The 27,614-nt window shown below is 45.1% G+C and overlaps 1 protein-coding gene across 10 annotated transcripts in view; it reads right to left on the reverse strand.

Moving 5' to 3' along the window:
* TCF7 (transcription factor 7) overlaps positions 1–27,614 on the reverse strand; it is a 181,332-nt gene that overhangs the window by 21,173 nt on the left and 132,545 nt on the right. For 7 of the 10 annotated variants that reach the window (XM_060240463.1, XM_060240461.1, XM_060240469.1 and 4 more), the window contains exons 4-9: positions 27,324–27,456; positions 24,615–24,705; positions 6,971–7,057; positions 3,723–3,833; positions 3,067–3,229; positions 1,144–1,251 (exon numbers count right to left, since the gene is read on the reverse strand). In XM_060240463.1, the coding sequence (XP_060096446.1) occupies positions 1,144–1,251; positions 3,067–3,229; positions 3,723–3,833; positions 6,971–7,057; positions 24,615–24,705; positions 27,324–27,456 (693 nt within the window). The remainder of the gene's footprint in view (positions 1–1,143; positions 1,252–3,066; positions 3,230–3,722; positions 3,834–6,970; positions 7,058–24,614; positions 24,706–27,323; positions 27,457–27,614) is intronic. The other 3 variants (XM_060240465.1, XM_060240462.1, XM_060240471.1) reach the window with 1 other exon arrangement.

Genomic DNA, 27,614 nt, shown 5'->3' on the forward strand with positions numbered 1-27,614 from the left:
GCAGTTCATAAAGAAAAGCTGTAACTAAACACAGACACCTACTGCCACAGCAAACAAAGATATAAATAGCAGGTATGCCTAAATTTCTTTGGATTGCAACCAGTATAATTCTACAGTTGCTGGACCCCTGTTGTATCTTTGCAGAAAAGATGTATTATTATACATTATTACAAAAGCCACAGTAATCCAGTGCTTAATAGAGGGTTGGAAAGACACAGGCTGAGAGAGGTAGGCAGTTTGTTGTGCAGTATGGGGAGCTGATGCTTCATGGCTATGAAGAGTCAGAAGACTCCAATGTATGTGCATAAGCTTCTAAGCAAACCTGAAAGCCCTCAAGAACACAGTTCTGACAGTGATATCCTCTGAGCACCATTTGTGGCTTTCACTCTATTCCCAGTGACTGTGGCAACCTGGAATACTGCTTGCAGAGGGTGGCTACGTTTGTTGCATCAAACACACTCTGTGGCACTTCATGACATGAACTTCAAGAGCAAAAGAAGAACCCTGCTGGATCAGAACAGTGGTCCATCTAGTCCAGCACACAGTGGCTATCCAGTTATTCTGGAGCGTTCATGGACTAGAGCCCACTTGCTTCTGTTTCAATGAGCTCTAAGTCCACCAAAACATATTAAAATAGTCCTGAAAGGGCCTTTTAGCTCTTCTCACTATATTCTCATTGTCTATTTAGCCCAACATATGGGAATCCTTTCTTTGTCATCTTTCACTCACGTATGCATTGACTAAAGGTAAAGGTAGTCCCCTATGCAAGCATCAGTCGTTTCCAACTCTGGGGTGACGTTGCTTTCACAACATTTTCACGGCATACTTTTTACGGGGTGGTTTGCCATTGCCTTCCCCAGTCATCTACACTTTCCCCCCAGCCAGCTGGGTACTCATTTTACCGACCTCGGAAGGATGGAAGGCTGAGTCAACCTGGAGCTGGCTATATGAACCAGCTTCCGCTGGAATCAAACTCAGGTCATGAGCAGAGGGCTCCGACTGCAGTACTGCAGCTTTACCACTCTGCGCCATGGGACTACAGACATCCAAAATACTTATCCACTGTTGGCTACTTCCAGTTTCAAAACAAATATTTTTAGAAGCTTGACCCAAATTTGGTCATTGGAGACCTTGAGTACTCACGTAGTTATCTCTTGCGGACCAGCCTGGATAAAGTTGCATGTGAAGCTGCCTCTCCTTGCGGGCCAGTTCATAGTACTTAGCTTGTTCCTCCCGTGACAGTGCGTGCCACTGCAAAGAAACCACAGAAAACTGTGAGACAATATGGTGTGCTTCAACACTGTGTCCCGTCCTAACAGATTACAGATAGACCAGTGAGGAGAAAGGAGTTTTGTTGATTTTTTTTGTTCAAAAATAAAAGCCTTTTTAGATACAAGTAGAATATAAGAAGCTGTCTTGTAATGAGTGAAACCACTGGTCTGTGTTGTGCGTTGCTCTCTACTTTGCCCAGCAGCTGCACTCTAAGGCCTCAGGCAGAAGTCTGTCCTTGCTCTAAACTAAAGATGCCACAGTTTGAATTCTGGATTCTCAGTGTACAGATCATGTGTTCCATCCAATATACTAAGGCTAGACTCCTAGGCAGAATCTCCTAACTGGAATCACTGCTGAAGATCCCCACCAAAGGAGGGAAGTAACAGAAGCACACTAAAACTATTGATCAAAACAATTGTGAAAATTCTGAAGCACAGTAAAGTATTTTTTTTTCTCTTTGTTTCTTTTTTTGAAGGCTTTCTCTGGTTTCTCAATGAAGATAGATTCAGGAGGGTAGCTGTGCTGGTTTAACTCTGGGTATAAGCTTTCTTGTGCATGCACATTTCCTCAGATACATTATGAGATCTGAGCTTATACCCAGAATTTGGAAGCATAGACCTGGGAAGGCTGAGCAGGGGTGGTGGGGTGGCACATGTGCTCGGAGGCACTTGGAGCCTGCCTTCCCTTGTCGTGGGAGCCTTAGAGGCTCTGAGCACCTCTGAGTGCACCCACCACCCCTGCTCAGCCCCTTCCCTGCAGCCGCCGCTTGCAAGACTCCTGGTAGAGGAGGGTGGGGAGAGAGGTGGGCGGCGGCAAGGGTGAGTGCAGCGGCAGTGGGGTGCATGTGGGGAGGAGGCGCTTGCCACCTGCCCCTGTGGCCAGGTGGTGCCCTAGCTGCCTACCTGGCCTACTGAGTCACATCAATGGCTTGCCCACAGAAAGAAATGATGTTTAGAATAAAACACTTGGCCATGGTCCATAAGAATCCAGGGTCAGATCCCAGTTCAGCCATGAACGTACTCAGTGGCTTTGAGAAGACCAGTCCAGGGTAGACAACTCTTCTACTTCAAAGCATTTGTGGATTATAAGGCACTTTATATGTTAAAAGTGATATAGAAATTCTTGTGGCAGTTCAAATTTCTGAGCAATTCAGTATATTTTGAAAATCTCAGCCAACAGAGACAAGTCACTACTTGGTGACGCGGGGAATGTCAAGAAATCACTGCTAGTACAGAAAGTACTGAAACAAATTTTAGAGAGGACTTACAAAATTCGTTATAGTAGGTCAATTGAAATAAAGCATGAAATATCATTTATCTTTAGGCAGAATAACTCACTGAGATACCTGGGACACGGGCTCCCAACTTCTCTCTCTCTCAACATCAGGTGCTTGAAGGGCTGACTCCAATTCGGACTGTGGCACACGCAAAGGGGTGGTGGTGGTCATGTCTGGTGAAATCCCTCAAAACACAGAATTCTATTCTATCCTATTGTCTTCCCATCTAACCCAAAGGAGCATGTTTCTTCTCCCTCCCCCTTTCAGTTCATTGTATAGAGCCATTTGATTTGGGAAAGGATAATAGCGTGTCTTCCTAACTTGTATCTAACTGTAAAAACAATAGCATCATTTCCTTGGAGATAGATCGAGATGGGTAGCCATGTTAGTCTGTCTGTAAAAGTACAAAAGAGTAAGAGTCCAGGAGCACCTTAAAGACTTAAAAAATTTGTGGCAGGGCATGAGCTTTTGTGAGTCCCTACTCACTTCTTCAGATATATCTTTGTTTGTATTCTTACCCGTCTTCCTAAAATCTGATTGATGGCTGCGCTTTCTTTCAAGGTGCATTCAGCAATAACCTTTGCCCGCATTTCTTTCATATACAACATAAAAGCATTCAGAGGCTTCTTAATTGTTGGCTTCTTGGCTTCCTTCTCTCTCTTTGGTTCTAGTTGCGATTTCCTTCACAGAAACGGGAAAGGGGGAGGGGAGAGATGGAGGACTATTTACTTCTGTACATTAGTGACTGAAGTCAGAAGTATAGATTGCTGGGAAAATTCTAAAATCCATGACCATGAGTCAAAATTTATGTTTACATTTTTTTCCAAAAAATTAAACCAGTAGAATATCATCTCAAGCATCAGTAGCTTCCAACAGTAAGCCATGGCTGGATTAGTTGGCTTGATCCAGTGCAGACAGATTTTACTTTTTTGTCATTGTTCTTTAAACGTTGAGGTAAGAGTCTACAAATTAATTATTCTAATTTACAAAACTGTAGATGGAAGACTGCTTTTGGGAGGCGGGGATGTAGCATGCAAGAAAAGGGTTAGCGTCCTCTTCCCACCCACCACTTATTTCCTGAAAGTTGTACCCTCCTGGCACCGTTCTGCTATTGAGAAGCAGCAGCTAGTTTTGGAAAACACCCATGCCTTTATCCCAAGTCTTGAACACTTACAAGTTTCTGTCGTAATGATCAGTTTCTTGTTTCCCAGAGTGGGATGTGATGCCTGCGTGCGGGATTCCTGTGGCATGCATTCCAGGGCTGAGCACCAATGGATGTGTTAGCCTGCAACATAAAATAAGGATGTGACTTCTTGGACTTTTAGGTCTTAAGTATGTACTGAAAGTGGACCTGGCTCTTAAAAGGACAAGCTCAAAGCACAGGAAAGCAGACCTTGGAGTTTAAACAGGAATAGCTGGATGCTATAGGACATTTCCAAAAATACAAAACGTGGGACTGTGACGAATGGGATCATGAGATTTATGAAACTGGGCTATTTGGAGATAGGGAACTTCTTTTGAGTCACCACATTCTGGAAATGCTTTATTCTATGAAATCAAGCGTCGCATTTGACAATCACAACACTGTCTTGCCCAATAATCTGCTCTTCAAACAATAGCGGCTTGACCACTAGGTGGCACTCTGAGTTGCTTTTTCCATAGAGTTGCAACCAAGTGGGAAGGTATATTTCTCATCTATTCATATTATATTAGGTTATTCTGACTTTTTATAAGCAAAGCATTCTTTCTGAACTAAGATCACTCAGTAGAGTTCTGATGAAGTTTATGCAATGCTGAGTTAGCTAAAGCCAAGCCTGACTCAGGATTTTTTTCCTCCCAAGTGTTACATTTAAATAAGGGCTACATTTAATTTGGTGTGTGATTAAGCCTAAAGAGCTGTACTCAACAATTCTCTGCAGCCACATCAGTTTTCAGCTCCAATGAAAACAGAAAGGGTGGATGGATAGACATTTTGTGTTTGCTTTCTCACACAAAACTCTTCAAAACTGCCTACTGGCCTTGCTGGGCAATTCATGTCTCCTAATGAACAACACTGTGGATTTGTAGCCAGACATATTTCGGATTAGGATGAGATTTCAATATCAGAAGGTCTCCACCACACCCCACCCTCAGCATGATCTAGCCCCTTTATAAACTTTATGTCAGATGTTCAGATCTCTCTTGTTGACACTGTATTGTTAATGCTGTAAAATAAACAGAGCAGCCTTCCCCAGAACTCCCTCTACCTCCTAAATAGTCTGGAGTACAATAGGATCTTTGAGGGCACATCCACCACTGCCAATGCAATCACAGATCAGATCCTGAAGATTAACAGGGTATACACCCGTCCTCAGCTCGGAAGAAGATTTTCAACATGAACACACGATGCTGTCCCAGCTTTATGACCGACGTTCGAGACAGCACAATTGCCCCATGAGAGACAACCAACTCTTCATTAGCTCTGTCGGCACTAAGAGAAATGATGCCTTGATTCCAATCTACAGGCATGGCTTGAAGCTTGATCTTTATCTGTCAAGGTGCGCTTTCTGGTCTGCAGAACCTGCCCTGTTCTTCTCAGTTAAGTGAGTATGACAGTGTAATAAAGCTACCAAGGAGGCCTATAAACTTGTTTATCTTAAATATTGAGATGCTTAGACAGGAGTAAATGCCTCCAGTAGGCAGAAAATTAAGGCAACCACAGTAATGCTTTCTTAATAATGTGCCTTCTCCTTACTCCATTACCAAGGGCAAACCCCGGAACGTCTTCATCAACAGACTCTTCAAAAACACTCTGATCAGGAAGACACACAGCAGAAGCCAAATGGCACTCACACATATACTCTCTCTAGGTTAAAGTTCATCCCAGGTGGACCTTCTCAGGTGAAACAGGAAGTTGGCAGAAGTAGGTTTTAATGAATGCTTTCACAATTTACAACCAGCCTTTGCACTGGTGGAATAAGTGCATGCTAATTGGCTAGGAGTCAGTTGTGTAGACTAGGAACCTGAAGTGAACTTTACCTTCTCCTGCAAAAGCAGGGTTATGTTTTTTTTTTTAAATTTTGCATGAGGCATGGTAGTATACAGTATTCCAGAAGTGACCTGTAGAAATGAATATTCTAGAAGTCATGGCTAGAGTCTGCCTAGAAGTCATGGCTGCCTTCTGACAACTCCTAGTGGGGCTGGGAGCCAAGGATACTCAGAGAGGTGGGTTGCTGCCTGCCTCTGTGTCCTGGCCCGTGTATTCCTTGGAGGTCTCCCATCCAAGTACTTGCCAGGGTTAGCCATGCTTAACTTCTGAGATCTGACAAGATCAGGCTTGCTTGGGCTATACAGGTCAAGGCTGAATTGTCATATACTTCAATGGAAGTAAAGCTGGTTGCTTGATGCCAACTGGTGAATATTCCTTGTGTGCCATCAAGGAGTTAAGTTTCAACTAACAGAACACTGTAAGCCTTCCTCCATGTCTGAAAGAAGATTACAACAATACAGTGGAGTAAAGACAAGAATCTGGTTATCTGAACACAAAACTGCCTTAGGCAGTGTCAATATCTACGTAGCTCAGTAGCATCTACTCTGACTGGCAGCAGCTCTCCAGGATTTCAGGCAGACAAAAAGTCTCCCCCAGCACCAGCTACCTGAAATCTTCTGAACTGGAGACACCAAGGATCAGACCTGAAACCTTCTATATTCAGAGCATCTACTTACTGTACACTGTTACAGCCCCTGAACTTCGCAGTTCTCAGTCCCAGTTAAGACTGTGAGTTAGTCAGTAATGTGGAAACACTTTCATAACTGCTCGTTGGACCTCCACTACATCTGCAGCATTAAGAACATTGTAATGCTATCCCAGGAGGGCATATTGTGTGGGAGACAGATGGTAGCATGACTGCATCTTTAATAAAATGTGAGCTGAAAGGAGATCACTGCATATGGAGTGAACACCTTTCCCTACCTTTAACTCCAGTAAGGAGGTTTTAAAGCGTTTGCAATATTTAAAAAAACCAAAACAAACCTGGGACAAATGCAATGTGTATCCATCACAGGAGATGAAACTTCAGATAATTCTCTCAAAGCTATTGTCTGCCTGGAGCTATAAGGAAGCTGGAGATATCTGAACATTTGAGAATACTGCAGGAGCGCTCATATGAAGACTGATTCTACGGCATCTTCATAAGCATCCCCTCTCCCCACTACTGTTAGTTGACCGAAGCCAAGGCTGTACAGCTCTTCCCTTTGGGAGAAAATGTTTGTGATTTATTTCACTTTAGAAGTTGCCAGGCTAAAATAGCAGAATGCCCTCCCGGTTGCTGCCACTTGAAACTTGAGTCTCTCTCTCTCTCCCTGGATGCTGCAAGCTCGCATGGCAGGAATTGCAAAAGAAGCAGAGCAGTTGGTCCTAGCTTAGAGGCAGCTCATACTTACCTAGAGAAAGTAGCCCCAGCAGAGAGCGCCGACGTATAGGGCTGTCTAAATCCACATGACGGGAGAGGGTAAATAGGCTGGTTCTGCCTGGGATCAGGAAGAAAGAGTCCATAAAGCATCTACATCTAGGTGTCTTTTCCTGCAAATACCTTTCCCCACTTGGACTCAAAACTGGCAAAGGTTTGAATTTTTGGCACAGGAGATGCTCCCTTTATATACTAATTTCTATCTCATTGTAGGATGATATAATTTAATTGCCAGTGGGACTACATTGGGCTGAAATGCCATCTGAAGCTCCATTGATAGTGCCATTCTAAGCAGAGTTACTCCAGTTTGAGCTCAACAAACTCAACAGGCTTAGAGTGGAGCAGTTCTGCACAAGGCTATGTTGCTAGAGCTCAACTTGTGCTTATCAGCTTTAAAGTGTGCCTGGGGCTCCAGAACCAGTTTCAGGCATCACAGACAATATCCAGATTATCTAGAGGGAGGAGATACACATCCCCATCTGTGTAAAAAGATGCATCCAGACAATTAACCGGGGCCACAATGAGCATTTCCATTTGATGAAAACCCAGGTGCACAACTGCATCATCTGTGCACAAATCTCTCCTGCTACATTAGGATACTAAATTATAAACTTGAAGGATGGAGTTTAAGGTCCCATTTGAAGTAACTGAAAATGGCTTATTCATAGTTGTATTGGAGCACAATTCAGTAGATTGGAGAGATTTAAGATGGCCAGATGTTGTTCTGTTCATGTCACTTGCTCTCGTAAGTACACCCAGTTCTAGGAACTGGAGTATATTAGCCACATATCTAAAGCGACATATCTAAAACCACTGTCCTTTTAAAAAAATTCTATAGATTATTGCTATAGAGCAGGGGTCCTCAAACTACGGCCCGTGGGCCAGATGCGGCCCGCTGAGGACGTTTATGCGGCCCGCCGGGTTATGGCAAAATCAGACCAGAAGTGATGTTCGACCTAAACTCGCATTAGCAACGCACACTTCTGGCACTGGGCTGAGGCGGCGGAGACAGAGTGTGAGGTGATACCGAGGTGAGGTGAGTTCCCAGGCCGGGGTGTGTTGTGTGGGGAAGGGAGAGAGATGCAGAAGACGGAGAACTGACGGCCCGCGGCCTTGTACAGTAACGGTAGTCCGGCCCTCCAACAGTCTGAGGGACAGTGAACTGGCCCCCTATTTAAAAAGTTTGAGGACCCCTGCTATAGAGTAAACGAAGTTCAGTCTTGTACATACTGACCTTTTAACAAAGGCTGTTTTCAATGTAGCTTTATCACAAGGCTACATATATTGTTCAAAAGGGATGAACATTCTTTGAGTACCAGTAACAAATATATGCATTGTTGTTAAACTCAGGGCATTTTTTGAGCAGGAACACACAGGAATGCAGTTCCAGCTGGCTTGGTGTCAGGGGATGTGGCCCAACATGGGTTTTTTCTGCCAAAAAAACCCCTAGTTCAACTAATACAAGCATATTTGGTTAGTAGCATAGGCTTGTGTAGGATAATGAAAATGCTGTAATGTGGAAATATGAAGAGACAGGACCCAAGGATGTGACTTGGAATAGCTGTCGAATTCTAGTGGTCATAATGAAAGGTAATAAAATTTCACTTATTCAGGTTTCCACTATGTGACTTTGGTTGATACCCTCTGCTTTATAGCTTATGAACAGGGACTCATAATAACCCACAGGTGGTAGACAAATGGAGGGGGTCAGTTGGCTTCCCAAATGGATGAGTCAGATTAATTGTCATGACAAGGATTCAGTGGTTCACTGCTGTTGCTTCAAGGCAATCTGGCCTTCGGAGATTCCGGGGTTTACTAGCATCGCATCAGCAGCTGGATCAAGTCTCTTTCTATGGAGAAGGTGAATATTATAAACTAAGGAAGCTTCTTAGGCTTTCTGCTCCCTTCTAGCCAAATATGCATCAGTACGAAATGTAACTTATGAACCCTATCAAATATGCTTGTTATTATGATTTGGAAGCATGTGATAGCTTCCAAAAATGAAGGATTAAATGAAGAAACTCATCCTACCAAACAGCAACAGTCAGCTTTGCTGTGAGGACAGGCTCTCGATATATCTATTGACACCCCCCCCACACACACACATACTCATTGTGTCACAGGTATAATGAAACTAAAGATGCTTCTAGCCAGCAAGAGAAAAATCTGGGAGGCGGCCATAAAGAAAAAAGTGGTAATGAGCAACTTCAAATATTCTTACATTACCTGGGCAAATGTGAATGCACATAATAACAAAGGCAACATTCTAGAGATTAATGTGTTTTAGCAGTTAGCTATGGAGCAGGTAAGAAGGAAGATGATCCTTCATTTAATAACAAATGGTGCACAAGACCTGGGGCAATAAGGTTCTAGCTATTATATACCCTTGACCAAAGAACAGTAGATTCCTTCTATCTGGTATGGTTGTCCTCTTCCACTGAGCGCGCAGCTTCGGGAGGGATGCACATGGAGCGGTGAGGAAGGTAGAGGGACACCCGCTTAGCCAGCCAAATCAGCTGAATCAACCCTGGCAATCAATGGGGTGACAGATGTCACAGCCAGATCTCCCTCACATCCAGAGCAACAAGGGTTACTGAAATGGTTAGGAATATCGATTGAAATATGATGAAATTCAGCTTATATATAAGTGGGCTATTGCCCTGAACACCTGATGCTGCCACATTTAATTTCAAAACAAAGTTCTGAAAAGTGAGGAGATCAGTTAAAATGAAGCTTAAGGGGAGGGTCAGGTGGTTCATGCCTTTTCAGAAAGCTGGGAAAGTATTACAACTACTAGGAGTGGTGCATATACCATACCTTAGAATGGTTACATGTCCATGAGAATGCCACCACAGCTACTGAGTAGAGGCAAGAGAGCTATAAAAGGCAATAAGACTTCCACTGAAAAGATGGAAGACTTTCTCATACATGGTGTGGGGGAGGAACCCAACCCACCCGCACACTAGTGGAACAAACAAAGAAGGCAAAAAAGGGAAAAAAGCAAAGGAACTTGTGTACATTGCTAAATGTACAAAAACAAACCATTAAACATTTATTTATATACATCAAGAGTAGGAGATAAGCTTGTAGGAGTAGGGAATCACAGTTTCTGAGGACAAAGTTGTGAAAGGAGAACATTTAGACTGCTCAGAAAAAATGAAGAATTATTTGCCCTGTCTTTGCTGCAGATGATGCAAAGCGATAACCAAATCAGAGCCATTTTAGTGGTAAGAGCATATGAAGAGCTATCTCAGACAATAATGATTTAGAGCTAAAAGCAGCAAAACACTGGAACTAAATGGTGTTCACCTGAGTATTCTTTTAGAACTAACATATGATGATGTTAATCTTCTAAAAATATATGTAAACTACTGAAATCAGCCTCTTTACTGGAGAAGTGGAAGCCTGATTGTATAACACCAGTTTTAAAAAAGGGATTAGGCAGAGCCTGGAAATTATAGGCCTTTTCAACCAATATCTGAACTAGTTATATTGGCAGAAAACATTACTAAAGCTACAAGTTGTAAATATATGAACAAGTCTTGCTGAGGAAGCAGCATGGCTTCTGAAAAAGAAAAACCTGCCTCACTAATCTTCAGGAAGTCTTCATGGCTGTCCATAAACCTGTGGTAATCATATAAAAATTATCTGGTTTCCATAAAACTCCTTCCCAAAGGCTCTTCAGTAAATTTAGCAATAGATTTGATGGATCTTCCGATGCGTTGGTCAGTGGTTTAACACAAGAGATTGGATCCAGAGCTATTGTCAGAACTTGTAACTTTATATGCTTTGCTTGACTGAACTGACTCCATATTATAATTTAGAGCGCCTGACAACGGTCATTGACCCAAGGCCCTTTGCTATGCAAAATATTCAGGGGGTAAGACAGGCGGCAGAGAGTCTCTGCTCAACATCACAGGTGCGCTTTGAAGCCAGGCCGTTTGGCCTTCGCAATAGGGGGGCTTCCTCCTTTGCTGATAACGATGGCTGGGAAGGAGAGACTCTCACTTGATCCCGTGTGACTTATTGTTTTATTATGCTTTGCTGTGGGCATAAAATGTAACCAACTGCCCAGATGTGCCATTACTGTTATTTCGTTTTCTATAGTACTGTTGTTCTTCCAATAAAGATCCTAACTTGCTACAAGTATTGGACTCGCTTGAAGTTCATCCAAGTTCTGACATTATAACAGTAATCCTTTTATTTGGACTTATCTGTGCTGGCAACCTGGCTGATGGCGGCACTGGCACCAGACAACGGAGAGCCCAACCTCCCACCCGATGAAGCACCCCTCGACCCGAAAGTAACGGGGGCGAGGAGGAAGATTAAAGTCCCCGCGCCGTTCTCCGTGGATGCTTTCCCTCAACGGACTTACAGCCCGAGGAAGTCCATGGCGGCCATGGAGGCAGCGGAACAGCGCTACCGCGCCCTCGCGACGGGCGTGGAAGAGGGGGACGAGGACGAGCCCAGAGACGAGGGCCTCGGCACCCAGGGCGGAGGGGACCCAATCCGAACACTGCGCAACGAGCTGTACGATTGGGTGAGAGAGATTCACGATGAGGTCCATGCATCCCGAGCCCTGATGGCCGAAGAGATGCAGCAGAACATGGGAGCGATCCGCGACCAGATCCGCACGCTCCAAGGATTAGTGGCGGCCGGGCAAGTCCCTCCCGGGGGTGTACCGGCCGGCCCCCCGGCCGGCCCCCCAGCCGGACCGCCGGCTGGCCCGCCTGCGGGGCCCCCGCCGGGCCCACCAGTCGGGCCACCGGTCGGGCCTCCGGCTGGCCCTCCGGCGGGGCCGCCGGCTGGGGCCCCGGTTGGACCTCCGGCCCTGCTGGTGGGTGGGCCGGTCGTCCCAGTGATCCCCGCCCCGGTCGCCCCAATCGGGGGAGACGGGGGGGGCACCGAGAGCTGAAAATGACCTTCGATGGGGACGGAGATGCGGTGGAATACTTCACCATTCAGTGCAACACCTTTTTTACGCACTGGGGAGCAGGCTACCCCACTGAAGCCAGCCGGGTGGCCCACATCGCTTCCAGGCTGAGGGGACCAGCTCAGAAATGGTACGTGGGGCTCTACACTGGCCGAAAACCCGAGCTGGCTACCGTTGCAGATTTCCTACAGGCGATGCTGCGCCAGTATGGAGACCCGCTGCGCGAGGAGAAAGCCGTGGCGGCCCTCCAAAGAATAGAGCAAGGCAACCGCTCCATGCGCGAGTATGCCACCGAATTCATGGGCCACTGCGCAGCGGCCCGAGGTTGGAACGAAGTAATGAAATACACTGCGTTCAAGAATGGCCTGAACGCCAACATCTTGGATCGATGTTACCACCAAGGGAGACCGGACACCCTGGTAGGGTGGATTCAACTCGCCGGGGAAGTCGAGACCGACCTCCAGCACGTGGGGATGCAACGTCAACAACAGGGAAAGAAGGGGGTCAAGTCGAGCCCTTCCCCGGGCAAGGGTGAAGGCAAGCGCGGGCCCACAACGTCCACCCCCTCAACCACCCCACGGAAGTGTTTCAGATGCGGGGACCCGAATCACCTGGCGGCCAACTGCCCGGTGAAACCGCCGGCAACTCCGACGCCCTCCAAGCCAGTGCCCACCGCTCCGAAGAAGAAAGGCGGACGCGCTAAGGAGCCCAGTCGGGGCACCGTCGCCACCTCCTTGGCGATTGACGAGGAAGTTACCACCGTGGAAGAGTCCAGCGAGGAGTCCTGGGACCAGGAGTCGGCGGGAAACGACAGCGACCTGCTTTAATCGGTGCCGCGAAGCAGGTCGACAAAACGCCGGCACTACTAACGGTGAGAGTCTCTGGGGGGCTTTTGTTTATGGCGGTCACCCTTTTGAACCCCAACTTAAAGAGATTTATGCACGCCCGAGCCCTGATTGACTCCGGGTGCACCCGGGACATTATCACTCCCCGCTTGGTGGAAGCCCTTGGATTAGCCACATCCCCCCTACCTCATCCCATTCAATTCGAACAGATGGATGGGTCAACCATGAGGGGGGAACCGTGCACTCTAGAGACCCAGGCGACCCCTGTGGGGACTGAGGAGCATTGGGGCATAGAGACTTTCGTCATAGCCCCCTCATGCTCGTTCGACGTGGTGGTGGGGTCCGGATGGTTAGCCAAACACCAGCCGGACATCCGATGGGCTGAACAAATCGTGAGGTTTCCGGACTGGCGGTGCGAGCACCACCACTGGAGGCCCGAGTGGGGCCCGAAAGCGCCTCCCCAGAACGAGAGACTCTGCCTCACTCTTGAGGAGGTGGGATCGATCCCCAGAGAATACAGGGACTTGAAAAAAGCATTTAGTGAGCGGGAAGCAGACGAGCTCCCCCCGCATCGCCCCACGGACTGTGCCATCAAACTAATCCCTGGGCAGACCTTACCCAAAGCCAAGCTCTACTCCATGGGATGGGCGGAGAAAGCAGAACTGAGAAAATTCATTGACAAAAATTTGAAAAGGGGGTTCATTCGCCCCGCCACGGCCCCCCACGCAGCCCCTGTCTTATTCCGTAAGAAGAAGGATGGGGGGCTTAGGCTTTGCACAGATTTTCGCGGGATAAACGGGATTTCTATGTCCAATGCTTATCCGATCCCGCTGATAAGAGACTTGTTGAACACGGTGGCCGAAGGGAAAATCTTTACTAAACTCGACCTCCGAGACGCGTACTTCCGCGTAAGGATTAAGGAGGGGGACGAGTGGAAGACGGCATTCAACACTCCTATGGGACAGTTTGAATACCTAGTAATGCCGTTCGGACTCCAGGGCGCGCCGGGGGTCTTTATGAATTTTATCAATGAAGTGCTAAGGGAGTTTCTGTTCAAGGGGGTGGTGGTGTACCTTGATGACATCATTATTTATTCAAAAGACCTCGAATCTCATGTGCCACTGGTGAGAAAAGTGCTGGCCACGCTGTGCAAAAACAAACTGTATGCTAAACTGTCTAAGTGTGAATTCCACAAAACGGAACTAGACTACCTGGGGTTTCGAGTGTCGGGGGAGGGATTGGCGATGGACCCAGCCAAAATTCAAGCAGTTCTGGATTGGGAACCACCCCGAACCCGACGGCAGCTACAATCTTTCATCGGGTTCGCAAATTTTTACCGCGGATTCATTAAGGGGTTCGCCCGGGTGATGCTCCCCCTCACCGAACTGCTGAAAACAAAAGGGAAGGGGGAGGCAGCGAAAAAACCTGGGGCACGCTTGGTCTGGACGCCAGAGTGCCACAGAGCCTTCCGAGAACTTAAACAGCTCTTCACCTCTGAACCGATATTGGCTCACCCAAATGAATTAAAACCATTCGTGGTTCAATGCGACGCCTCCGACGTCGCCGTAGGAGCCATATTGATGCAGAGGAATGAGGAGGGGGAACTGCGTCCCTGTGCTTACATTTCTCACAAATTCTCAAACGAACAGAGGAACTGGTCAGTGTGGGACAAAGAGGCTTTTGCAGTAATGTTCGCCCTGAAAACTTGGAGGTCTTGGTTGGAGGGGGCCTGAGTCCCGTTTGAGATCTGGACCGACCACAAAAACTTAGAGGCACTCACGGGCCGCCGTAAATTGACTGCCAAACAAATCCGGTGGGCGGGGTTTTTCGCAAAATTCGACTTTGTGCTGAAGCACATCCCGGGAACTAAAAACTTCTTGGCCGACGCCCTATCCCGCATGCCCCAACATGACAGTCAGCGAGAGGAAGTAATTGATTCTCTCGTCCCCCCTTCAGCCGTGGCGGGGGGGGTCACCACCCGCTCCGGGAAAAAGACGGACTCGCCCGCTCCCTTCCCCACGGAACGGCTAGCTTCAGAGGCGGAGTTGGAAGGAGCAGAGCGTCCGGAAGGACTGGAACAAGGGGAGGGTGGACTGTGGCTCCACAAGGGGAAAATCTACGTGCCCAAATCCATGAGAAAAGAAATCCTAGAGCAGAGTCACTCCAGCCGCTTGGCCGGACACTTTGGGTATGTCAAAACCCTCCATCTAATCACCCGACAATTCTGGTGGCCAAAACTAAAACGAGACGTCTCAGAATTTGTACTGGCCTGCCCTACATGCATCATGGCCAAGCGCCGGGGGGGGAAGCCGCCAGGCCACCTAGTCCCCCTCCCAACCGCGAGCCGCCCCTGGGCCGTGGTCTCCATGGACTTCATAGTAGAACTTCCCCCTTCCCAAGGGAAAACAGTGATCCTGGTAGTGGTGGACACCTTCTCAAAACAGGCCCACTTCATCCCTTGCAAAAAATTACCCACAGCCAAGAAACTAGCCCAGTTGTTCTTCAATCACGTGGTAAGGCTACACTCATTCCCTGAGAAGGTCATTAGCGACCGCGGGCCGCAGTTCGTTGCCAACTTCTGGCGGGAGTTTTGTAAACTAGCTGGCATCGAACAGGGGCTTAGCTCAGCCTACCACCCCCAAACAGACGGACAGACTGAGAGGGTGAACGGGCTTCTAGAACAATATTTAAGATGTTACATTAACTACCAACAAACAAATTGGGTGGACCTCTTGCCATTCGCCGAGTACGGCTACAACAATAGTTTTCACAGCTCTACCAAGACCTCCCCCTTCCAGGTAGTAAATGGGTATGAGGGGAAGCCCTTTCCAAACCTTCCCCTCCCCGCCGGACCTACCGAAACCACCTCGTGTCAACAATGGTGGGAGGGGATAAAAACCGGATGGAAAGTGATTCAGGAAAACCTGGAAGAGGCGAAAAGGGAGTACAAAAAGCACTTTGATAAAAAACACGCCCCTCAGTGGGATTTGAAAGAAGGGGAAACTGTGTTTCTATCTACCAAGAACTTGCCTTTACCTCAGGGGTGTCGCAAACTCGCACTAAAATACTTAGGGCCCTTCAAGATAAAGAAGGTGATTAACAAAGTGACTGTGGAATTAGAACTACCCAAATCCCTGAGTAAGATCCACCCTGTTTTTCATTGCAGCCTTCTTCGAAAGGATCCTGGAGCTACGCAATTCCATCCTCGTCCCTCGGAGCCGCCTCCGACTATAGTGAAGGGTCAGAGTCACCATGAGGTGCTAGAAATCCTGGACTCTAAAGTCCAAAGGGGGACCCTATACTACCTGATAAGATGGAAATACTTTCCTCCTAGCTGTGATGAATGGGTAAAAGCTAGTGACGTATCCGCACCGCAACTGCTTAGAAAGTTTCACCTACTGTACCCACACAAGCCCAAGCCGAAGAGCTTAGGGGGGGCAGTATGTCAGAACTTGTAACTTTATATGCTTTGCTTGACTGAACTGACTCCATATTATAATTTAGAGCGCCTGACAGCGGTCATTGACCCAAGGCCCTTTGCTATGCAAAATATTCAGGGGGTAAGACAGGCGGCAGAGAGTCTCTGCTCAACATCACAGGTGCGCTTTGAAGCCAGGCCGTTTGGCCTTCGCAATAGGGGGGCTTCCTCCTTTGCTGATAACGATGGCTGGGAAGGAGAGACTCTCACTTGATCCCGTGTGACTTATTGTTTTATTATGCTTTGCTGTGGGCATAAAATGTAACCAACTGCCCAGATGTGGCATTACTGTTATTTCGTTTTCTATAGTACTGTTGTTCTTCCAATAAAGATCCTAACTTGCTACAAGTATTGGACTCGCTTGAAGTTCATCCAAGTTCTGACAGCTATTCTGCTGGCATAACAGCACTTCCATCATGGAGGAAAACAGAGTGATTCCTGCGATTTCCCCCTTCCATTGCAAACTCCCACTTTGCCCCAACACTGTTCCCAAGAGTTCCTTGGCCTCACAACAACAGAAATTCAGGAGGCTCAGTAGACTGAAGCAGGATGGGGAAGGTGAAGGAGTCCTGCTCCACCAGTTTCATTCCACTGGTGGTGATGTAGATCCAATCCAGAAAGAAGGGGAAAAATGACAGATTTCACAATGGAGAGAACCAGTGAATTCTCCCAAGGGACAGCATTAGGACTAGTATTGTGGTGTAAGTTATCTGGGCACCAGGGAGAGAAGTGAGGCAGCCATATTTGTGGATAATAGCAAATTATTCAGGATGGTAAAAGCCCCCAGTGACTGTGAAGATGAATGCCAAATAGTATTTCTAAATTGGAGCAATGGGTACTGGAACAGCAAAACATACACATTTAAATAAATGCAAAATCCTAAATCACACAAACGACTCTGTGGAAAGAGCTCTTGGCGCTATGGTGTGTAGAGAATGCTAATAAAACTATTATCTCAGAAATCCTAAGTTTTACTAATCCTAACTACTACCACAAGGTGCAATGACTACAAGTTTAGATAGCTTTTTTAAAAAAGTAGCTGACAAGTCAATGGTCTGCAGCTAAATAGAATTCTTCATTGCAGAAGGCCCAGTATTTCCAACTCCCAGACACTGAAGACAAACAAAGAAAAGCTGTGGATGAGAATTACCAACATCCAGATGGGGCTGGAGATCTCCTGGAATTACAACTGATCTCCAGACAACAGAGATCTTTCCCCTGGACTCTATAGCATTATATCCTTCAAATCTCCAGGAATTTCCTAACCCAGAATTGGCAACCCAATCCGGACATCATACCCTGCTAGAAACTTTCTAAGAAGAATTTGGCTGCCTATCGCTAGAAATGGGATGATAGAGCAGCAGTACTATTCTTGTATGTTTTCTGATATCTAGAAATCATCCATGAAATGCAGGGTTGTCAAAACATGCAGCCGGCAGGACACATCCCACCCATGTAGGGCTCAAATCCAACTCCCTGAACAACTTCCCTCTCCTGCTTCCATTTCCAGAGCAGCTGCTGCAGCCGTGTAGTAGCTGTCTTTTTCCCAGCTCACTCAGTGGCTCTTTGCTTTCTGTTTCCTGCTTTTTGCCTCCTCCCCCAGAGCACTCTGTGGCTGCTTCCTGTTTTGTGTGGGAAACACATGAAGACAAGCCCCCCCCCCAAGCTTCTGCTTCCTTCTTCAAGGCTACTCCTCCTCTTTTGGGGAGGAAGGAGAGAGAGAAAAAACAAATTTGGAGTCCCATCATGGCAGTTTAAGACAAGCAACGTTTTATTCCAGGGATAAGCTTTGGTGTGCAAGCACTCTTCTTTCTTGGATGGGTGGGTGGAAGAATTCCTCTGACAAACACAATGTACATTGAGGAAATTATTTTGGCTTATTCTGAATTTTTTTAAAAAATGGATTTTTCTGTTCCTATCTGGATTTATTTCCTTCCAAAAAGACCCTAATTAGGAATTAGAACGCTTGGATTGGTCCTTATATCTTGGGGAGTGGAATGATTTTAGATGCCAAATGACGAGACAGGAAACCCAGCTCTCAATTCAGTCCAAGATGATGCATTGTCTTGAGCTTATAAATGGCAATTCAGGATCCTCATGGATGGAATTGAGACCTAGGTTTCTGTCTCGTTACCAATGCTGGTATCTCCATGTCTATTAGAGAGCCAGTTTGGTGTAGCGGTTATGTATGCGGACTCTTATCTGGGAGAACCGGGTTTGATTCCCCACTCTTCCACTTGCACTTGCTGGAATGGCCTTGGGTCAGCCATAGCTATCACAGAGGTTGTCCTTGAAAGGGCAGCTGCTGTGAGAGCCCTCTCCGCCCCACCCACCTCACAGGGTGTCTGTTGTGGGGGAGGAAGGTAAAGGAGACTGTGAGCCGCTCTGAGACTCTTCGGAGTGGAGGGCGGGATATAAATCCAATATCTTCTTCTTCTTCTTCTCTGCATACCATACTTAACTCAATCAAGCATGCTATTGTCATTCATCTGCTAGTGCCATTCAATATCTGAAATCACCATTAAAAAGTTTATATCTCTGGAACCTGGCATGACATTTTATGGTATGCATGACCCGACCCAATGGAGTGACATTTATGTCAGATCTGGCCCTTCTAACAAAATAAGTTTGACACCTCTGCTCTAAAGCTATTATCACTAGGATTTTTTCCTCGTTTAAAAACCTGCAAGATAGATCACCTTTCCTGCTCCAGGAACTTGAAGGTTTGTAAATATGTGAAAACCCAGCCGAGTGTTACAGCAGATCAGAAAACCTGAACAGGCTTTGAAGTTCCACATTTGAGGCCTCAGAGGTGAGAAAACATTCAGCGTCAAAGTGACGTTCATTGCTCCGTAGTCAAAGAGAAAAAGGATCACAACCAAGCTTTTCACTACAATGGATCTGACATGCAAATTAATTCAGTTGGAAAATTAATCAATGATTGTTGAACCTTCAGCATGAAATGAATGGCCTTTATTGTTATTTTTAAAAAGTGATCACTCAACACCATCTCCAAAAGAAAAATCACAATGACACGGGCACCACCTAAACGGTTGCCTAGTTCAGCTGGCAGATTGTGCAAATCATGACATCGTTTACAAGGCTTTTTAGGTAAGGTGTGTTGCTAGGCTTCAGTAATAAAGCTCACTGGACTGGACTGGAAGTCATTTTTATATGAGGTTCCTGACTGTCATTCCAGCTAATTAAAAGGAAACTTATTGCAGTGCCTCTTCTCCAAAATACTTGGTGTTGGCAGGTACCAACCAAAGCCATTCTTTGCTGAACTCATGCAAGGCAGCTTGCTAAGGAAAAGCTGCTTCCTGTATTAAGACTGCTTTGTGTTTGAAGTCAGCCTCATTCCAAAACACTGAGCCTTAAGAGCCACTCGCATACCGCAAAGCTTGTTACAGGCAGGTGCAGACTCTGAAGCCTTCCTCCTCCTCCTCCTCCACAATTGATTTAAACACTGTTTATGCTGCCAAAATCTCTGTAAAGCATGAGATGCCTCTTCACCCTCATTGAATGGATTGTTTGTGAGCATCAGTTTCGTATGCCTCAGGTGAGTGTGGAGGGACGAGGTAAAACGGTACGCCAGGAAACATTTGGATTGTAAATTCAGGCAACCCAGAGAGTGTAAAAACCTTCTGAAATGTCTCACTAAATGCTTATACCCAAACAGAGTTTATTGGAGAATTAACCATGCCTGATTTTCTCACGGCTGTCCATAAAGGCTGCAGCCCAAAGGGGCTCTTGAACCTGTTCTTTAGGGCCACTTTACATGGTGCACAAAAGTGTATTTTGTAAGAACTATACCTGCGGAATTCTCAGAGCTAATTGTGGCTGTCCAGTGTAAGCATATACAGCAAATCAATCCTACATGCGCTATCATCACTAGTTATCATCTGTATATGGATTTCCTGCACTTTGCTAAAGGTCATAATCTTTGGTGCAGAAATTTTATAACACTGGGAAATTGCTGCTCAAACAGGACTGCCAAGGTCATATTTAGGGATGCTGTTTGTTTACATGTTAGCTGTGCGTTGCTGTGGAAATCCTACTACCATCAGCAAATTAAAATTACTCCACAAAGTGTGAAATACGCCCACTCTGTTGAACATATGCAGCCCTTGAATTCAGTGGGAGCTCACAGGAGTGCAGCTCCTGAACCTTTCTGAAGGTTCCCCATCTTCCTCCTCACCTGCCTACCTTGCCCATTGAATAGTAGGTGCAGCTGCATACAGAGCCGGATTAACAGTTCAGCAAAGTAGGCACTGGCCTAGGGGCCCCGGGCCAGCTTTCCCTCCCATTCCCCCGCCCCTGCTTGCAGCCCTCCCAGCCTGCACGCACAGACAGCAACTGAGCTGCTCTTTGCCCAACATGCCTGGTGCAGCTGCTGCTGGTGTCATCACCAAGTTTGCCTCTCTCTGCCTCTCCCCTGCAGCTTAGTAAAACGGGCTTTTAAGAAGGTGCCTGCAGGCTGCAGCAGGGGCCATGGGTGGTGCATAAGTTGCATAAGTTGGAGCTTGCAAAGAATCATGTTGGGAAGACAATTTGGAAATCCTATCCTACCCCTCAAAGGATGTGACTGCTCAAAGTATCTGAGCCCACCTCGGTGGGGTAGGACGGCCCTGAGCCCACCTCGGTGGGGTAGGGCGGGATATAAATTGAATAAAATAAAAATAAAATAATAAAAAATAAATCTCTCTCTCTACTCTCTCAAGGAGCAGGCTGATTTCAAACTCACCCCCCCCTTTATCTGATGCTCAACAGCTCTCAACACTTATTCCTTCTGAAGCATATTTACAGTGCGATCCTAAACCCAGTTACACCCTTCTAAATCCACTGAAGTCAACGAGGCTTGAAAGTTGTAATGCTGCTTATGCTTGCACCATTAGTTTCCATCAGGCCAGTTTTACTTTTGTTTAATTTATGCCTCTCTCTCTCTCTCTCTCTCTCTCTCTCTCTCTCTCTTTTGCATCTGTGAGGAGTAACCCAACTAGAGACTTCTATTTTTTTTTCTCTGTGAGTGTCCCTGTTGTGGGGCATTAGCTATCCACACAGGGGACAAAAAGGTACTTTGATAAGAGGCATATTTGACTATAAATTCCCCTTGAAGGACTGTTATACAAGTCCAGTACACCTGTTTTCATAGGACTCATGTACCTCTACCAATTTTACACATTTTTCAATAGACAATGTTATAAAGATATCAATCCAAAATTCCATGAAATGTTTTCTAAACAGACATGCACTTTATGCAGGCTTGCATGTAGGTTTTCAAGGACCAGCTTCTAGCCTAGCTCAAAATGAATGGAACTCACATAGGGACAAAACTTTGAGGGTGACAACCAAAGGTATCATGGAGAAATATCCTGCATTCACTATGGATAAGAGCTAGCTAAAATGCCTTTCCTCTGGGATGGTGCTTAACTTTAATTATCTGCTAAGAATGTGTCTCACTGTTGCGGCTGAAACAGACAAGAAGGCATAGTGGAAGCTCAAAGGCCAAACCAGCTGTTAATCACCCAGCAAACCAAAAGCACTTGAGAAAGTCATCTCTTCCCCCACAAAAAAGAGGCTATCATCCTCCCCCCCCCTTTTTGGCAGGAGATCTGCACTTGACTCATTCCTCATGTGTCCAACTGCTTCCTTTCAACCACAGTTCCTGCAGGCCCCTCTACAGGGCCCTCTTTCATTGTATCACTAGTTGAGTCATCACCCCAAGAGATAGAAAATTCAGGAAAGGCATAATAAAACAACTTCATTTCTCAACATGCAGCCATAAAAAAAAAAATCTAAAGCTGCAGGAGCCATTTCTTTGTGGATACATATTTAGAACATACTATGGTTATCAAAGGGAACTTTCACACATGCTGAATAATACACTTTCATGATGACTTGCAAGTGGATTTTCCCATTTCACAAAGTAAAAATCCAGTTGCAAAGTGCACTGAAAGTTCACTATTTAGTGTGTGTGAAAGCAAAAATATCTTATGGCCCTGTGATGTGTTTTATTGCATCCCCTTTCAGTAAGGACTCTGGGGAGACAGTGTATGAATTCCATAAATAAATCACTTGACATGTCTATGTCACAGTTGTATCTACACAAGTCCATAATGGCCAGTCTACCTTTGCCACCGGTACACTGCCATCAGTTGTTAAGGGTTCTTGAATGTTTAATGTACTCTTAAGAAAGGCTTGGATACAGTCCCCTCCCCTTCCATCATGCATGGAAGCTGACTAGGTAGTTGATAAACACCCTGTCTTTCTTCCTGCCTGAGAATATAAAAACTGAGAGGATATCAAGCACCTGGAAAGTCACACAATATATGGCTAATGGGCAGCAATTGACTCGGTGGGTCCTAAATTGTGCAGACCAGTCTTAAGACCTGTAAAAATTCACATACACAGCAACCTGTCAGGAAGAAAATACACACTAAGAAATCCTGATTGCTTTTTCATATGATCTACCAATTTGGAGCAGCACTGACCTGAATAAATTCACTCCAGAGAAGGCAGTAAGTTATTTCCTATCTTTCATTTCCTATAGTGGAAAGTTGATTTGTGTGTTGGGTGTGTGTGCCATCACTGAACATCAATAGTCCTCTATACAAAACCCCTCCGGGTACTGGATGAATGCACTTAGAGCAGGAGCTGGAGAATGCATTGAGAATGCACTGGAATGTTTGAAAAGCAATGTCCCAGATCATAGGGAGGGAACATACATGTGAACACTTCCTCTCCGTGTCAGTACCATGCTCTCAAGATGGCAACTGCACAGAGGTGGGTCCAGCGCACTCATGCCCACTTCCACTCTCCACACCTTCAGTTGCTGAGTGGAGAGGTCTTTTGTATAGGCTGCCTCTCTTCAATATGTATATTGTAAAACAGCCTTGTGAAACTACCTCATACAGTAAGACAACAAGAGACTATTAAAATTCAACAACAACAACAAATGGGGGGAGGGAGCATTTTCATCAGACATTATATGTGAGTGATTTCAAAAGGCCATTTCATCACATAAATGCAGAAAAGAGCAGCTGTTTTCTGGTGACCCTTTCACCTTATGACAGTGTGAATCAGCTCAAATAGTCAACATAGGTTGTAATCTCGCATTTTATGTCACACAGTTCTCAAGCCATCAAATGCCACATTGCAAGGTTGATGTGGGTTATTAAGAAATTAAGTGAGGCTCCAAAAGAGTCTGCTTATAGCAGAATGTGTCAAGTGACCAGAAAAGGATGAGAAGAACAGATAACGTACCTGTGAAGGAGGATAACATTTTAATAAATCCACAAGAAATATCATTAAATATAAATATGAAATATAACACATTAACAAAACCTCCTTAGTTAAGATAACAGCACACGAAATAATTGTATTTCTGACCACAAAATGTGTTTTGGCAAGAAGTTGCAAATCAACAATGTTTTTTTTTCAGGAAAATGAGTGTATAATCATATAAAATGACTATATAAACACATACTGTATATCCTGCTGATCAAGTAAAACAATTGAAGTGATTGAGAGATTTATACCATTGTTCAGATTCCAGTGAATTATAAACTGAGTAGAGTTATTCTGAATATTCTGATTTATAGGAAGATACCAATTCTAAACTTCTTTTTAAAGTACAGACAAAATGTATTTCCATCTCTAGGTCAACTCCTTTGTACATATAACAACATCACATTGGAGTAATCATTAAGCCGTGATAAGGTAGGAGATACAGAACTAGGTATTTTAGACCCCAAATCTCATAACAGGCATGCCCTTGTCCTAGGTGAGCAGAATCTAAGTTCTGTGACATATCATGTCCTTCTACGTTGTTAGTATTTCAGAGCTGACAGAGGGCCAAAGCAGTTGAAAAATTTGCCTTGGAGCAAGTTCCCACCAAGCAACTCCTTTTAACAGCACTGTGGGGGCCAGATTCTGGTCAGGACTACTGCGATATGAAGGAAGAAGGGCTCCTGTCTTCCCCTTGTGCCATTTTCTAATGCAAAATGCCACTGAGAGCATTATTTGTTGACATACTCCCCAGAGCCATTTCAAATTGGAAAAACTGTGCGTGTGTAGGGAAGAACACTCCTGTTTCCCAGGAACTCATTTTACAAAATGGAAGTATGTCTCTAGAGCAAACTTGGGAATGCTGTTTCATCTACTTTGTCTGTAAAAGATTCTGTATTGAGTTCCAACACAACAGTCCCTGATCCAACTAGGAGACAGAAGCAATATCAATAGCACTGAGGTCTTGAGAAAAATATACTGGAATGTGTACATATATGGTAGGGAGGATAGTGATGCTCAGTTAACACATTTTGGTCATAATCAGTTTCCTCGATGACAAGTCTTAAGTACTTACCATCCCATTGAAGGTGTTATCTGTCCAACCCCACCAGGAGGGAGGGAATAAAAACCAGGGATGTCTGATGTTTGAGGAGGACGATGAACACCTGACATAGAATCAAAATATTAGAGCCTTCTAAGTTAAAAACTTTCTAGCTGGCTTAAGAACAGACAACATGGACAGTGGAATACCTTTCAAAAAGTAAAGTATTTGTTAGCATTCAATAATCAGAATATATATACATGCTGTGCCTCCTTCTGTTTATAATCAAAATAAATAGTCTCAGCTTTTCCTGTGTATTTCCTTCTCTTCAAATTAGACTGCAAGCAGTCAGTCAAAGAAGCAGCAATATCCAAAGCTGAGAGAAGACCATAGCTAGAATAGCCATCAATCATAGCTAAAAATTTGAGTGGAGAAGTTCATGGTTCAAATCTCAGCTCACAAACTACTAGATGACCTTCAGTAAGTCCTGGTATTTTGTATCCCACCCTCTCCCCCAATACAAGAGGAGTCCATTGTGCAAACAGGGCCAACATTTGGGCGAGTACTCGGGGCCTTCCCCCACTGGAGGGCGGAGCCTTGCCGAGGGCAACAAAAGCCCCAGTGCCAGCCCTGGTTGTTTCCCTGTGGATTTCAGATTTTTGCTACATACTGTGTGGTTTTCAGCTACAGGAATATCCCCACCAGTTTCTCATCAGAATAAAATAATAATGTGCAAAGGATTTATATATATTTTAAACAAGGAATTATAAGTACCTCCAGAATTCCCACACAACAGTTCTATTCACCATAATGCCCAATCTTAATTCTTCTCTAGCGTATGACTCTAAATTAAGCAGGCTTCCCTCTCTTACACAAAAAACCCTTATCATAAAACACACACAAACACACATTACAGATATATTCTGGCTCATGTCCAGTCAGCAAAAATTCCACAGCTACAGCACAGAATCATATTGAGGTACTGTCAATGGCAATGACTACAATTTTAACTTTGGTGAGGAGCTGCAGCAGGGGAGTCATCAGTCCACAAGGCAGGTTTGTTTTATGGCCTTACATGCTGAAGCAAGTCTCTGAAATGCACTCACAGAAACATTCAAAGCCCCTCAAAGAATCACGAGACTCTTTTCCATGGGTAATTTCAAGGGCAACTGTATATAAGGTGCATTGTGCTGTATTCCCAGAAGAGCTAAACAGGATTTGAAACATCCTCACTCACTGCTTCCTCTCAGACTTGGATATCTGCCCTTAGTTGAATTTCTTGTAGGTTATAACTTGTTAATGTTTTTTTTTTTCTTATTTTGAGTATAATTTACTTTGAAGGGTTTGTGAGTAATTTAGGAACCAAGAGTCTACATGTTGAAAAAAGGTTTTAATTCTTCCAAAGCCAGAGCAAAAATCCTCAGAATTTACATTGGCATAATTTAGGATAAAACTTTGAGGAGGCAAATGTTGATGTTTATTCAGTTTCATCACATTAGCTAGATACATCTTTCAACAGTCCCAATGTTTGGCAGCACGCTTAGCCACGCAAGGTGTGTCACTTTGCTACTGCTCAGGAGTTTGGGGGCAGGGGGAAGAATTAGTAATTGAAAATTAGTGCCATGAAAATATAGAAAATTTAGCCACTCCAGAAGAGCCAATGAGAAACACTGTGGATGGAGCACCTTTTATATCTTTCAAGGCATCTTTGCACAGCAATGCAAAATGAGAGTTTATGCAAAGGTCAAGTGGTCTGTGGCCTTCCACATCAGAATACAAGTAGTGCATCAAAGATGCCCACTGCCCGTGCCACATTAGGCTGGCAGGATGCTCTAGTAGTGTGTTGAAATCCTTGTCTCATTTTTACACTTGAAGTGGCTGCTTGGGTCTCTTAAGCTAAGAAACGGGCCTGATCGTAGTCTGCAGCTGCAAAGAATCAGTTCCAGTCTATAGTCTCGAACCACTGCTGGCAACTTGCTGGTAATGCAATAAATGTGGGTTCAGAGGCATTATGCTCATACTGCAGCATTTTATAAACATTTTAGTATGCCCATAACTCACCCCAGATACATTTGGTTGATCACTTCACCACATCGATCTATGTAAATTGGGCCTTGTACTTAAGAGACAATGCATGTATCTAAGAGTACTGCTTTTATTATTAAGGCAGGTAGATTTGGAAAGGGGTAATTTGAAGTGGAGAAGCATTTGGGCCTGTGACACTTAACTTTTCCCTGCTCACAGCTTCTCTATTGCAAACCAACTCTTGCTCCAACCCACTTTTTTGTCCATGGGCTCAAATCATATTGGTGTTTCTAAGTTTGCATTGTGAGCCCCTTAAGTGGAAAAGCAGCTGGGAACCATTTGGAGCGAAGAAATGCCCATCAGGGAAAGAACTAAGTTCCGTTCCACCACTTCTCTACCCGTGATGTCCCTCCAAAAGTTCTTTCCTAATTTAAAAAAAAAAACCTGCAGAAGTACTGGGGCTCTAATACACATATGTGCACAGAACATGACATTAAGCCATTAAGGAAGCCTGCTTGATGTAGTATGCAAAATGGGTAGGGTCTACTGAATGGGTGGAATGTTTGCAGTGGACAGATGCTCCAGTCTTCAGTGATGTGGGTTAATGCTAGTATAGTTACAAGTTCAACGCTAATACACAATTTCCCATGCATATCTTCTCAAAAACCACCTTCAGTCCCCAAGTAACACAAAAGAGGTACAGAGAATTGTGGTTACCTTGCTTCTGGTTGATGTCGGCTGGCAAGTGTGGTGAGTGGGAGCCATGGCTGAAATGTTCATTGCTGTATGGGATGAGTGGAGTGAGTGGATGGACACCATGGGACGGCTGTACTACAGGAACCTTGTTGGACTGAAAAATACAAATTAAGGGGAGAGAAGCTTAGCATATTTTAGCATATGAATTTTAATAATCCAGGGGGACACAGACAGACATCCTAAAATGACCCTCACAATAGCTGAGCAAGCTCAAGAGTGGCTGGCTAGGTTAACAACTTCTTCACAGATATC

Source organism: Heteronotia binoei, chromosome 5, assembly GCF_032191835.1.
Source record: "Heteronotia binoei isolate CCM8104 ecotype False Entrance Well chromosome 5, APGP_CSIRO_Hbin_v1, whole genome shotgun sequence".
NCBI classification, from domain to species: Eukaryota; Metazoa; Chordata; class Lepidosauria; order Squamata; family Gekkonidae; genus Heteronotia; species Heteronotia binoei.